At 37.6% G+C, this 14,396-nt stretch overlaps 1 protein-coding gene across 2 annotated transcripts in view; it reads left to right on the top strand.

Moving 5' to 3' along the window:
- Positions 1 to 14,396, top strand: part of LOC145689034 (alpha-L-iduronidase-like) — a gene marked incomplete at its 5' end in the record, with an annotated part of 81,016 nt that overhangs the window by 19,027 nt on the left and 47,593 nt on the right. For both annotated transcript variants that reach the window (XM_081763176.1, XM_081763172.1), the window contains 1 exon segment: positions 7,618 to 7,746. In XM_081763176.1, the coding sequence (XP_081619302.1) occupies positions 7,618 to 7,746 (129 nt within the window).

Here is a 14,396-nt window from a genome sequence, read left to right as displayed (position 1 = left end):
AGGCTGCGCCGGGACAGATAAAAAAAAAAAAACGTGTCGTTCCTATTCAAAGACAGATTCTGATGTAGCTTGGAGGGATAAAATTCAAGTAAACGCAAAACCCCTGTTTAGTGGTGTCCCGGGAATTGATCAAAATGCTGGGCTATGTACAGAGTATTCCGCATATAAAGTGTTTCAGCTGTTTTTACCGATGAAGTTTTATAGTTAAAAAAAAAGAGTTGATTTTGAATTGAACGTCCTGTTCAGCAGTGAGGCTATATGAGACGTGGACCTACTGATAAACGTGGAATCCAAACTACAAGTACGTAGCATCCGCAAGGTGAAAGGAAGTTTTTAATAAATATTAGCGTTTATTGCAGGAATGCAAATAACCACTCGCCCGGGGCGTGTGGTTCATCGGTGCGGGCGAGTATTTAATATCATATGGAAGTTAAGTAAATTATTATTATTATGTGATGTGGGCTAGTAACTTTTTTCTTGGGCGAGTAAACTTTTGTTGCTTATTTGCATCCCTGGTTTATTGCCTGATATATAAAGTTGGACTTTGCGTGGGAAAGTGCTTCGAAATGTACAGCACTAAAGAGGCGTACTGGGACTCCTAGATCTGAAAACAGATTTTCTGTGAAGTGTAAACTCGATATTACATATCAACTAAGGTTGTGTCGTATAATAAAGTTTGTGCTTGTATTTGTTTCTGTGCAAGTGTATTTTGTACTGCGTGCAGTAAGTGAAAAACTGACAAAAAGCAACAGATTTTCGAGGACCATCACATGCAAATCCAAACAAAATAAGAGTTCGCTTTTCTAATTTTGAACACTTGGCACATTTACTGTATATCCTGTTAATTTCTAAGAAATTGGTTTAAAATCTGTGGAGACATAAAATTTTAAAAATATCTAAAAAGTGCCGGACAGAGTGCATGACAAGTTTAAATACCCGTCCGGCTGAGAGTGTATAGCGCCAGGAAAATGTGGCAACGTAGCACTCCGTATAAACTGCGATAGGAAAGGGCGCAAAGCTGAGAAAATCATAATGTCATATTTGTGATTGTTTATCTTTTAAAACAAGTCAAAACAGTTTGGTTGAAAAAGCTACTTTAAGGTCTTTCTAAAAGTTTTTTCAATTGTAAATACACCGCAGCAATTCAGAGATAATGATGTCTCCATTGAAATATTGTGTTCATTAGTGTTTCTGAATATGATAGGGTTCGCAACAGTGAACACTTTAAAGGCACTACTTTAGCGCAGTAATAGAGGGGGTCCGGAAGTGGACTACCCTCCTCTGGTTTCAACAATATAGCTCCCTTTGCCTGGCCTTCAATAAGTACCGATCTGACAACACCAGACAATTCTCTCTGGAGATTCATAAAGCAACAAGTAAGAAACACTCGATATCATACAACGCATGAATTACGAGCATCTCTGGAACATGCCTTCACCCTCGTGACCCCGGAGTAGCTCTGCAAATCATCTGCGAGAACTTGGCGCAGAATTAAGCTGTGTTACGACATGGATAGTGATTATACCGAACCGTGTTTAGACTCTGAAGACTCTTAAGACTTCAAGGTAACTGTGTACTCACATTCTCCCATAACTAACACTATACTGTCGAAACTAAAGGGGAGGTACGCCCACTTCCGGACCACCCTGTACAATATGAATGCATAGAATAGGTAGTTAATGAAGAATAAAGAAAGCAGGAAATTAGCAATTATTTGCGAAATTGTACAATTACAACTGAAGTAGGAAATGAAACTGGAGTAATGGTAAGGTGCAAGGTGGCGCCAAGCCCACTGATATATTTCAAACTTGAATACTGCGTAAGCGTTAACTTATGTCGGTTGGGAGAGTAGGAATCGAAAGAAGAAAGAACGCCATGTTGTATCGCAGAACCGTTGGAAGAGTGTTACAACTGAAAAAAAATGGAAATTTTGAGTTATCATCGGTTAAAAGAGAATAGAGAGAGAGAGAGGAGTGAGCTCTACCTGGTGGTATTTTCGCAGAAACGTAACTGAACAAATTAATCCCTAGATGGCAGAAATACCAGTATTCCTGGGAGCAATGTTGATAGAATAACAAACTTTAAATGTCATGTTTCTACAAATGTGTATTTTATGACTTGTAACAGTCTTCCACCGGATGTGCGATATGGTCAGTCGCAATGGAACATTGAACACAGAACACTATGTTACCTCAGTTGTAGTTGTTACGAAAGTAAGTCTGTGCCAGAAATGCAACAATGTTTTAGACGAAACTTTAATATTGGTCGACATGGTAAGATTCCGTCTCGCCGTCTCGTACCATATTGGCTTGTGTGAAGAAGTTTGAAATGACTGGTAATGTATTGGATATGAAACATGGAACTTCAAGAGCAGTGTGAACTGCTGTGAACGTCGAGAGACCAACTTAAGGTTTAATCTATAAATAATAAAACGTTGAACTTTTGGCACAGACTTAGTTTCTTAATAACTATAAACTGAGGCAATGCGATGTTCTGTGCTCCAATGATCCATTGCAACTGACCAGTTAACGTGGCGTTCTTTCCTTTTTCGGTTCTCACCCCGCCAACTAATATTGGGTGATTCTTTGTAGGGTTTACAACTTCAGTCAGTTATAATTCTTTATTGGAACCACATACAGACTTGGTTTATATGTGATTATACTGCAAAACACTTCAAGATTTTTTGGTGACAAATCCATTATGGCTCAATGTGTGCACCTGCCATACCCTGGACACATCTCAACGAAATTCGATTTCCTGCCAAACAGTAGTCAGCATTTCGGGGGTAACGTCCGCGATGGCTGTTGTGATGCAAGTTTCAGTTCATTAGCATTATCAGGTAGGGGAGAAGTGTACACCTTATCTTTCACAAACCCCCACAGCAAGAAGTCAAGTGGCATGTAATCTAGAGACCGTGATGGCCAGGCAATTGGTCCACCATGACCTATCCACTTATCTGGGGAACTTGATCAAGAAATTTCCTTACGTCTATCAGGTAGTGTGGCGGGGCGCTATCTTGTTGCCACCATAAGTGATCATCTTCATCTAACTGTGGAACAAGGAAGTTCTGGAGCATATCAAGATAGGCAATGCCAGTGATGGTGCTCTCAGCAAAGAAGAATGGTCCATACACCTTTGCTCTGCAAACAGCGCAAAACACGTTCACTTTCGGACTGTCACAAACCGGTTCCACGTGCGCATGTGAATAATCACCCTGAGCAATATGCAAGTTTGAAATGTATCAGTCAGCTCGGCGTCGGCGCCACTCTTTATGTTAACATAACCACAAGTAATTATCAAAATAACGTTTAAAACAACTTTATGTTCCTCCACTTTATGGGGGGTCATAAACGAAACCTTATCCGAAAGTCATACAGTTACATAAAAGTAGCCCAGTCGAGTAATACCAGAGACGAGCAAATAATTACGTATAATTCTCTTAGTAATTCTGGCCGACACCATAGTGGTATCCAATGCGCAGTTGTTCAGCACCATGCTGGGTCTGTTTCTACTTGGTGTCGTGATGGTGGCGTCGGTGTACCGTCCGATGTGCAGTTATTTAGTTGGTAAACAAGACACGTCGAGAGCTTATGTAGTTCGGATCCCACATTATGCTGTAGTGTAGGTCCACGTCTCATATAGTCTCAGTGCTGAAAGAGATACAAAACTGTAATCCAACCAACCAGGAGCGTACCTAGACAATTTTGTTGGGATGAGTCCAAGTTTTTTTTTTCAGGGTGGGTCCAATACGTCTATATAGTACTGTTATTCCTGCACCCAAGAAGACATAAATAAATGTTAATTACTGCCACCTATATTCTCAGAAAAAATGAAACAACTAGATTATGTTTGAGAAGAGTACAGATGAAGTGTAAAATCAAATCTTTAGGCTACATCAATAAAATTTATCTGTTAAACAAGTATACTAGAGTGAGGAAAGTGAACAAATATTAGTCGAATAATGATGTTTGGAAGGGGGTCCGGACCGAGTGAACCCCCTATAAAACCAAGTCTGACGAAAATACGGGTTTTACCGTCAGCAGCGAATTGTGATAATGGAAGAATATGTGTGGGCGGGGTTAATTAATAACACGCAAACGGCTCTCACTGGCAGGTATCCAGGAACAAAACTAGTTGCGGAACGTTGTAAAAATGAAATGGAATATTTTAAGTTTTATGTCTCATGATTATGCCAGCTAGGGCAAAGGAGACGGTGATGATGAGAAATGAGTGAAATGGTGGAATGAAGAAAGCGGGAGAACCCCGAGAAAACTCACGCACACGGTGTTTGTCCACCACAAAGCTCACTTGGCGCGAGTTGGGATCGTGCGGAACGTTGTGTTCAGAATCTAGTATAAAAATGACGTCAGACCGGGTTTGTGGTAAGTAGGCGGAAACCGGAGATCGTCCATGATATTCAGCAGCGGATATCACGAAGCCCGCAAAGTCTACCGGGAAAATATCCCAGCAAGTCGATGTGTCACGAACAATGTGTCTGCATGTACTGGAGCCTCTGAAACTGAGACTATACCAAGTAACACCTATACAGGACCTGAATGAATCGGACATAGGTAAATGGGTTGTGTACTGTAATTGGCTACTGACAATAATTGCAGAGAGACTTGCTATGAAAGACCCAAATATGACTGTCTAAACGTCTCCACAATCTTCCAGCAGCCGCATTCAAGCCGCATTTTCGAACTGTTCTTGCTTCAAAAGCAAAATGTACTGTATATATTGAGATGAATTTCTATCGACTACCTATTAAACATGGAATGCCAAGCCGGGATTGTTAGTGGTTCTTTCGCTGTTGTTATCAAACTTGTTCGATATTGACCTGAAATATTAATAAAAATATAATTAGTACATCGTGAATAACAATAAAAAAGAGTAAATTTTCAAATATTGCTGCACTTATGCGTGGAAGATTGCATCCAGTTCGTCAACATAGGGGTCCACCAAGTAGTCTAGGAAAACCTGTGCCTTTCGGATGTCAGGTGCAACGTCTTGTATATATAGAAATGCATCAAGTACGTCTTCAAGAGGAATAGGGGGAAATACAACTAGTCTCCTAATCCATTTCCTCACGTGATTATCAGCCTTGTAGACTGGAGCCAACCCAATATCTTGTACCTTTCTCCACATAGATGGGGTAAAATGAAACAAACAAGTGCGTACTGTTGTTTGCTGGAATGTTTATCTTTTAGCGTTTATTGCCGCTTGTTTAAAGTCGGTCATAAATTCTTGGACACGAAATTGGAAGCAACAATCTTCAGCTTTTTTCTTGATTTGCCCAAGCATATGTGTGTAGAATGACTGACTTCTGCTTTGCAATAAGAAGAACAGGAGTGGAAAGAATTGTCCCAAATACGCGTACTTCTAGTACAACTTAACTGTAAAAATATACTTGGATAAATTTTAAACGTTTCCCATCTATCATTATCTTTTCTGAGTGCCACAATTTTTGAAGGTTTCCAATGGTCCCAAAAATATGTGAAAAGAGAATATTCTAAAATCTGTGTAAAAAAAATCGGTGTAAAAAGCATTCTAAAATGAAATACCAAGAATATACAGTCATTACACGAAATAAACGCAGATTGAAATCCTATTGAACCAGAACACACAGTATATAAATCATATAATAATCTACATGTATAAATAAGAAACGACGAGAGCATGACTAGATTACACACATTTTTACTAAGCAGAGTACTACAGTGTAAATATCCAAATGTGAATTAATGTATGTATCCAAAATATTATACACTATGTTCCAAACACGAATCTACATGATTCTATATAGAGTACTAAATTCTATTTTTAAAAAATCCAATCTTGGCTTACCAGGAAACAATACGGACTTTTTCCACCATCTATGAGCAAAACTTCTTCCCCTTTCGATGTTTGTGTCCATGCACCTTCAACTACATATTTATTCACAGAACTCGGCAAGGGAAGCGGCATTTAGAACGCACATTATGTAATGCACACTTCACTGATGAGAACAGTAGTATTTCGGTTACAAAATAAACATACTGCTGAACAAGACTGCACTTATTTAATATAAAAACACATTTAATATATTAAATAAGTGCAGTCTTGTTTAGCAGTGTGTTTATTTTTCTGATTTTCTTTGCAAGACGTATGACTATGATTGTGTGTCAGTTCTGTAGCAACTTCATCACTAAGGCCATTCTTTGCAATCTCTTCTCTTCAATAAGATTAAAGAAGTTGTTGAATTGAACTTGGAAATATTAAAAAGTCTGTTAAATATTCACACTAACTACAAATCATCCATGAACATAGAAAACGCTACAGGAACAGATATTGGTTGTGGAAACACTGAAGAATTTTATACATAGAAATATTCTAATAACTTCGTGCGATCTAGAAAGGAAAGGAAAGTTTTTCAATTATTATTTTACATCTTTTGTCCCATGAAAACTATTCTCTAAAAGTTTTGGTAGTAGTTTTGTTTCAATGTTGGAGGTATTAGACTAGTAGGCCTACATATTATATTCCAGTGAAGTAGGACGTAAACATTAAAGATTTTATATTTCAGTGATTAAGGTGGATCATCACCCGGAAGTCACTACATATTTAAGCTTATTCCATTAACTACTTAGCAATGAAACGTTACATATTATAAATATTGTACTATAAGATAGAGTAATGTTTCACCTACAGCACAAGACAATGATTCGTTTGGTTGTGTCCCCTGATATAGAAAAATGTAACAAATAAAAAAGAAAATATTTGATTCGTTTTACAATGAGCACAGAAGATGGCACTTTCTGTTAGATCTTACTAGAAGTGCTCCGTTTTATGAAATGTTTATTTGTGTGTGTAAACTATTTTAAAGTAACAATCTTATTACAAAATATATATTGTTTGACTGTTTTTCGTCTTGTGTTTCATATTTTACTTAAATATTAATTTACATTTAAGGAAATAGATTTTGAGACAAAAATTGCACAAAACGCCATAATGCGTTGTTGCCAAATTTGTACATTTACTGTAGTAGTCACAATAAGAAAATTCCTGGATTCTAGCGTTGCAGTTCGAGAAGCGAGATTGCGGTAAGGGTCGAAAACTAATTTCTCCGGTAAGTATCCAAGCAGAATTCCATGATTAGTCTTTATTATCTTACCATCAGTAAACAGTCGACACCATCTGGAAACGCCGCACTATTCAATCAGTGTTTAGCATAGCACCGAGAACACCTAGTGATCCACCTTAACAGTACTGCTAGTAATTACATTTTCGTATCTGAAAGCAGTGCTAATACTCATACTTCGGGACCTAAAAACATAATAGTTAGGAATTGTGTAAGAATATTAGTAGTTCACGCATTTTAATCCTCTTGTTTCAATTCAAAGTTGCTGCCATTTCTCCTTAGTTTCACTTGAAAAAATAATTCTTAAGAATTTGTTGATCTTTTGCTTATTGTACTAGTAGAAAATATATACTTAATTTCTTTAATTTTTAATTAACTAAAACTTTGCGATATTCTTAATTTAAAATCAATATTGTCGAATATTATAATATAGATAATTAATACTGTACAAAAATGAGATTATTTGTTTAATATTTGATACCGGTACTGATTATTTTCAGATTTCAAATGAATAATACGGATCCTCCCCACTTGCAATTCTTCAAGAAGCCTGTTTACACCACAATGGCTCTGCTGTCGTATTTAGGTGACACAGAATTAAATGTGACTATAAATAATGTTGATGAAAGGTAAGTGATACAAGTAAAGACAAGCAATTTAAGAAATTCAATAAATTAAGTGATATGACAACTGTCCGAGAAAAAAAGGAGTGAACTGATATTCTGGTGGTAGTGGTTAAATCTTAAATATTTCTTGGAAAAACGTTGAAATTTTGAACAAGATTGTAAGGCTAGTGAAAGTACAGCAAATGAAGTGGAAAGATTGAATGTAGGCCGAGAGCTGTGTGACAGAATTCGTAACTCTTTACGTTTTTACTTAACATTTATTCATTTTAGAAAAAGGTGATTTTCGAAAATTAAAGTTAGCCACAAAGCAGCATTAAAATAGTCCAAGCGAGATCAGTAAGGATGATATACAGTAACCAGCAATAATGAGTAATAATCTGCCATTATTTGCAGGTCACCTGTCACAACTGAGAAGTTTCCATGCTCGCATGGTCTTCTGCTAATCTCTTCGTCTTCACGTACAATTTTTTTTGACATCGTCCATTAATTGTAGTTTCCTTCGCCCCCTCCCTCTATTTTCTGCCACTAAATCCTCTAGCACGTCCTTCATGATAGAGTTACTTTTTACCCAATATACCAACCAGTTTCTCTTCCTCTTCTTAATATTATTTAAAGTTGTTCTTTTCCTCCCATCATTTTTAACACCCTCTCATTCGTTTCCCGCTCGATCCAGCTGATTCTCTCCATTCTTCTTCACACCCACATTTCGAAAGCTTTTATTCGTTTTTCATAATTTTTACTTAATAGTACACCATTTATTATTCAGTAAAGAGAACGTAACACTTTGTATAGTATTACGCAATCAATGATGTGTAGGCTAGGTAACTGACCTGAAACGACGGCTATTACGAGACGTTGCCCTGTGGGAAACGGGTGTGGCTAAGCATACTGATTGATTGATTAGGTTTAATGGGGACGTCAGAGCGTGGGCAAGCAGACACGCTACAGCGCAAGCAAGTGAACAGTTGGCAAATACATCTCGTTCTCTGCAGTATAATAACTTTATCATTTGTTTAAAAGGAACTCGGAGCGGCACCTTCGAGTGCCACAAATATTGTCCCTTAGTATAGTTATTTTGTTTTTTTTTTTTTAAAGTTATTAACAAAAGTATAAGAACGACATATATGCCATCTTTTTCGATGACTATAAATATCATAATGGCTATGTAGGGTCATTGAATAAAAAACACCGGGTGTTCAGAAAGTAACTATGCAGTGCCGCGTTGTGGTGTGCTAAGTGATGACTGATATGATTGTCAATTAGTAATACAACATTTTCCATTGTTTAACATATTTGAACCATATTTGACCAGGTATTTGTATTTGTTCACAGGTCCGGTTTGATTGAAGACCAACGTCTTGTGTGACATCATTGTGATCCAGGTCATCATGCTGACGATTGAACAAAGAGTGTTTCTTGTGGAGCATGTGTTCCGCAATAGAGACAAGTTTACCTCAGCAGTAGAAGCTCCATTTGCAGCAAAGTTCCCAGGAGTGAAGATGCCTAACGGCAATGCTGTACGGAACCTCACCACCAAGTTTCGAAAGACCGGAAGGGTTCATAATGCTCCGAAATCAGGTAGGCCGTCCACAGCCACATCCGCAGAGAAGGTGGCGGAGGTGCAAGACGTGATGCTGGAAAGTCCAAAGGGGTCGGTTAGACGGCTAGCTCAGCAGGCCCATGTGTCCGTGGGTTCCGCTCACAAGATTCTCCGGAAGTCACTTTCCATGTATCCGTACAAAATTTCGGTCGTGCATGAACTGAGAGACGCCGATCGCCCGGCGCGTGTTGGCTTTTGAACTGGTTCCTGTCCTTCCTGCAAAACAATGATGAGGGGATTCTTGACAAAACGTTTTTCACGGATGAGGCATGGTTTCACCTTTCCGGTTACGTGAATAGTCAGAATAGTCGTGTGTGAAGTACGGAAAATCCGCATGAATACTTAATTTGTTTGTGCAATTTTTGAATTGTATAAACGTTGTTTTTGAATATAAAATTTTGAAGAAAACATTCCAGAAGAAAGGAGAGAATAGATAGCTGACTACAGAAAGTCATATATACACACTGATAAGGAGTTTCGCAATAGTAAGAAGATACATCATATTGATAATAAAGCGACAATTGGCACAGGATGCATACAGTACTAATCGAGAAGCTTATGGGAAAAAGCAGTGATGATTTCAGAAGATTTTCGCCGGGGAGGGGAGGGGGATTTTAATACACTGGGAGCAAAGAATCGCTAGTATTACGAAAATAATGGGAATCTACATTGAGTACGATAGGATATTCTCCGGGAAATTTCGTGGCTCCGGGGTGAAACTCACTCTGTGCCACCTGTCAAATCATCACTGTGTAAGATACATTTATATAGTTCAAGAGGAAAATGAAGGAGTACTATAAAGAAGGGCATATCGTCGGTGGAAGTCATGAAAGTCTCCTGACCAGGGAAGGGTCCGAATGGGACACTAGAGTTGCCGAACGACATGTATCAGATATGAAAGAGGGTGTGAAACTATGTACACTCATGTCCAAAATGATTGTCGCATATCTATAACTGTCTTCTTGTAAGAATAAAATTTGATAATGATTTTGCAGTTTACTTTTAATACTGATACTATGTGTATAATCGGGAAAACTATATTTGTGGTAAATTTCGTAGGAAAAGAATTATAAATACGAAAATTAGAATGAGTAAAACAAAATGTTGCTAAATCAACAAGAAAGTTTTATATTCGTTTTATTGTTCTTATTTACTGCTCTTTTGACATGAAATTTGCCACATACATGTCTTTGCCGATTATAAACATACTAACATTATAAGAAATACTGGGTGAATTCGTTATCAAAGTATATTCATGCAACAACATATTTACAGATATGCGACAATAATTTTGGACATGAGTGTACATATGCAAATTTATAACGGCTGAGGGCAACATGGAAAAGCAGGAGAGCCGGAAAAAGTATGGCCGATCGTAGGGTCCAGCAAACAGAAAACTAAGGAATCACTCGTTCCGTGTGTGAATGGCCACAGAAATGAAGGTCAAATGTTTACTAGTAGATATATGATATGATCTGCTATATGTAATTAACATCATGGAAGCCATATTTAGTGGCCATCATGAATTTGGATTCACAATGTAAAAGAGAAAGTGGGTTATGTGGTATACGAAATAGCACTGAAATTTTACCAGGAATTCATTGGTGTTAACATTTCTGCAGTAACTCTATTGTGAGTTGAGAAGTAATCTGCAAGAAAGTCATGAGGGGATATTTGAACAAACGTCGGAATAACCTGTTAGAATAATGGCACAGAATGCACATCTAGAAAAAGATTACAAAGAACATTTGCACATGCAAAGAGCTGGTAATATTGCAGTGTTAAAGATTCATTATTGTCGTCATGTTAAAACACTTGACACAAAGGAAGACTGGGGATTACAGGTACAATTACGAAGTGGTTCTTCTCAAAGAAAATAAAATATATCATTAATTAAGCAAGTATACTGATAAAGATACATACCAATCTATGAAGAACAGTTGATGTTAATAGTATCTACGAGAGTATGATGAAAACATAAGAGCTGTTTACAGTGTCCATATCTGACGAAACGGATTATTATACTGGTGCTGCTGACAATCCGATTATGTTTCATAATCAAAACAAAAGGACATTTCAGTCTGGAATTTTCCCGGGTTCTCTTCAAGATATCCAGCCATAGGTAGAAGATATAGGTAGAAGGCATGTTTAATGAAGTTGGTGAACCGGGGATCACTGAACCGGAAGTGTGAAACGCTTGGAGACGGATGAAGTTGTCACGATGTCGTACATGAAACCCATCAATATATAATGCAGCATCCTTGATAAACCTCACGTACTGTTTGAACGTGCGAAAGAATGCAATGTCGAGAGGTGGAATACGTCCAATGCATTTAGGAGGTATCAGATTCTTGTGAAACTCAATACTATCCGGAGCAGTGGAATGCATCGGTTTATCATTTTTGTTACAAGACCACGAATCAATCAACAGCAAGATGGAATTGTCGTGCACATATGGCGAAAATACTTCCTGAAGAAAAAAACTTCAAATCATCCTTGCACATATTTGCTGATTTTCTAGCAAATGCCTTGATATCGAAGGGATGTCAGGCATCATTGCAGGGAACTTACCCGTAGGTTCAGCGGATATAAGGAATAATGGCGATAACAGTTACCCATCCATTGATATAATGGGCGTTATCATATACGAGTGCGTAACTGCTGTCGTTGATCCTATGCTACAATACACTCGTTTGATTTTTTTTTTTTTTTTTTTTTTTTTTTGGCCAGTATCCTGCCTGAATGCATTTCTTTGTCAGATCTACTTTGAACTATTAAAAACTTGGCTTAAATTGAGGTTTTATTTTACGATCATACACTTTGTTTTAGCAAAGAACTTTTCTGCAGTTTGATGTAACTCTTGTTCATCTTTGGCTATTTTGAACACGGAATAAGTAATTTTGCGCGACACAATATTGTTACGCTTTTATTTATTTATTTAGTTATTTTTTATTCAAGACCAAGATGTTTGGAATTGTAGAGTGCCCGTTGGATCCATGTCCTGTTTTATATGCATCAAACACATTTTAATTGTCCGACGATGAACTGTTCCATTCATGGCCTGCGTTCTTTTTAAACGTAGTAATATTTCACGGTTTATTTTTCTCACAGACAGTTTGTTTCGGTTTCGTTCAAAGTTACGAAGGGCAGAAACTTGTAGCCTGAAAACACAGATCACACTTTGCTTCATTTACCTAAAGTTTTTTTCTGTCTCCATCCAGTAGTAATACATATATTCTAATTGTTGGCTTCGTATATTTTGCAGGCTCCTTATTAGGTGGGGATAGAACGAACTACTACTCTGGTCAGAATTACTATATCGTCAAGCATGCATTGAGTTACAACCGTTACACCAGTTTCTTCCCGAGGGCCACTGTGACTACTCTTATCACGGTCATTTCTCTCTCGTCCTCATCTGACACGCAACCATCAATCTCTAATGTTTGATGTTCTTCGACTATTGTATCAATATTCATTAATAACTTCCTGATGCGTTCGAAACATTACTGATCTTCTGCACAGGGAATATTGTCGCATGTCCGAAACTGACGCACAACTACCTGGGAATTGATATTCATGCTCACAAGAGGAAATAACTTTTCCAAAAGATGAATTAGAAGATAACTTGTCACTTTCTAGCACTTCCTCAACAGTGGCTCACCGATCAAGGGCACATTAACCTCCCTATCAACCACGCTAACTCGACTACTTCACTGATAACGCAGATACAGTATTAGCTAATGAGCTCGTATTCTCGCGTATTTTCTGTCTGCAAACAGCACACATAGTAAGTGGCACGGACTCATATTTGGTCTCTTTTTTCTCTGTCGTCAATGACCATCTTTTCCTTACTCGCAACTATTCTCCATGTAAACACAATTTTCTCTTGGTCTGTATACAAACCAAAGTTCTCCAAATTCTAGCTTTTGAGCCATACTAGTGAGATTTTGACAGAGTTTCTGTGCGTACTTTTTGCATGCTACTTTTCAACTCACAATAGTTACTACAGAATGGTTAACATCAATGCATTCCTGGTAAAATTGAAGTGCTATTCCTTATGCCACATGACCCACTTTCTCTTTTACACTGTAAATCCGAATTCAAGATGGCTACTTTTAATATGGTGGCCAGGATGATCATTACATATAGCAGATCTTATGCTTCTATTACTAAACATTTAGCTTCATTTCTGTGACCATTCAAGCACGGAACGAGTGATTTCTTAGCTTTCTCTGTTGCTGGGCCCTACGGTCGGCCATATTTCTTCCAGCTCTCCTGCTTTTCCATGTTGCCCTCAGCCGCTATAAATTTGCATATGAACATAGTTTCACACCCTCTTTCATATATGATACATGTTGTTCGGCAACTCGAGTGTCCCATTCGGACCCTTCCCTGATGACATAGTAAAATAACGCGTTAGTATAAATAATGCAGTAATTACTTACGTAGGCCTATAATGTATTAAATATTCACAATAATTTATTAAAAATAACTTCTTAACATAAGTAGAAAATTACGTGGACAACATTGAATGTAAAACAGGGTCATAAGATAACATAAATCATGGCTAGATTATCATGACAGATTCCAATATAGGTGTAAGTAGAGGGGATGGACCCCTCGAACAATGTTTGTCCCCCTAGAATATCATTTAATCATATGTAAATTTCTTTCAACTCTCAGAAGTCAGAAGCAAGGGACTGTTGTCCCCCTAGCAAAATATCTTAGTCATGCCAAGGGATTCCAATGCCGTGGTTTTGTTTCTGATGCGAATTACGATGAACCTCCGGTTGTGTAATCCTTAAAGTTAAATTTATAAGTAGTTAAACTAAGTCAGTAGTTAAACTAAAATAGTTTAATTAATTAGTTCTATAAACGAAATAACTAGAACTTGAATTTGTTCTTAGCTTGCAGTAGTAGGCCTACACACACACTCCATGGATATTTGTGTGACACCTAGTGTCCAGGAAACGAATACATAATGTGATTATGATTCAAATAATACGTTAATCTTATTGAAAGAAAGACAACTGACCATGAATGAAATCATTTT

This window comes from Thermobia domestica, chromosome 1 (assembly GCF_964235325.1).
Source record: "Thermobia domestica chromosome 1, izTheDome1.hap1.1, whole genome shotgun sequence".
Classification (NCBI taxonomy): Eukaryota; Metazoa; Arthropoda; class Insecta; order Zygentoma; family Lepismatidae; genus Thermobia; species Thermobia domestica.
Note: the sequence above shows the minus strand (reverse complement) of the source record. Positions and strands in the feature narration are given on the sequence as shown.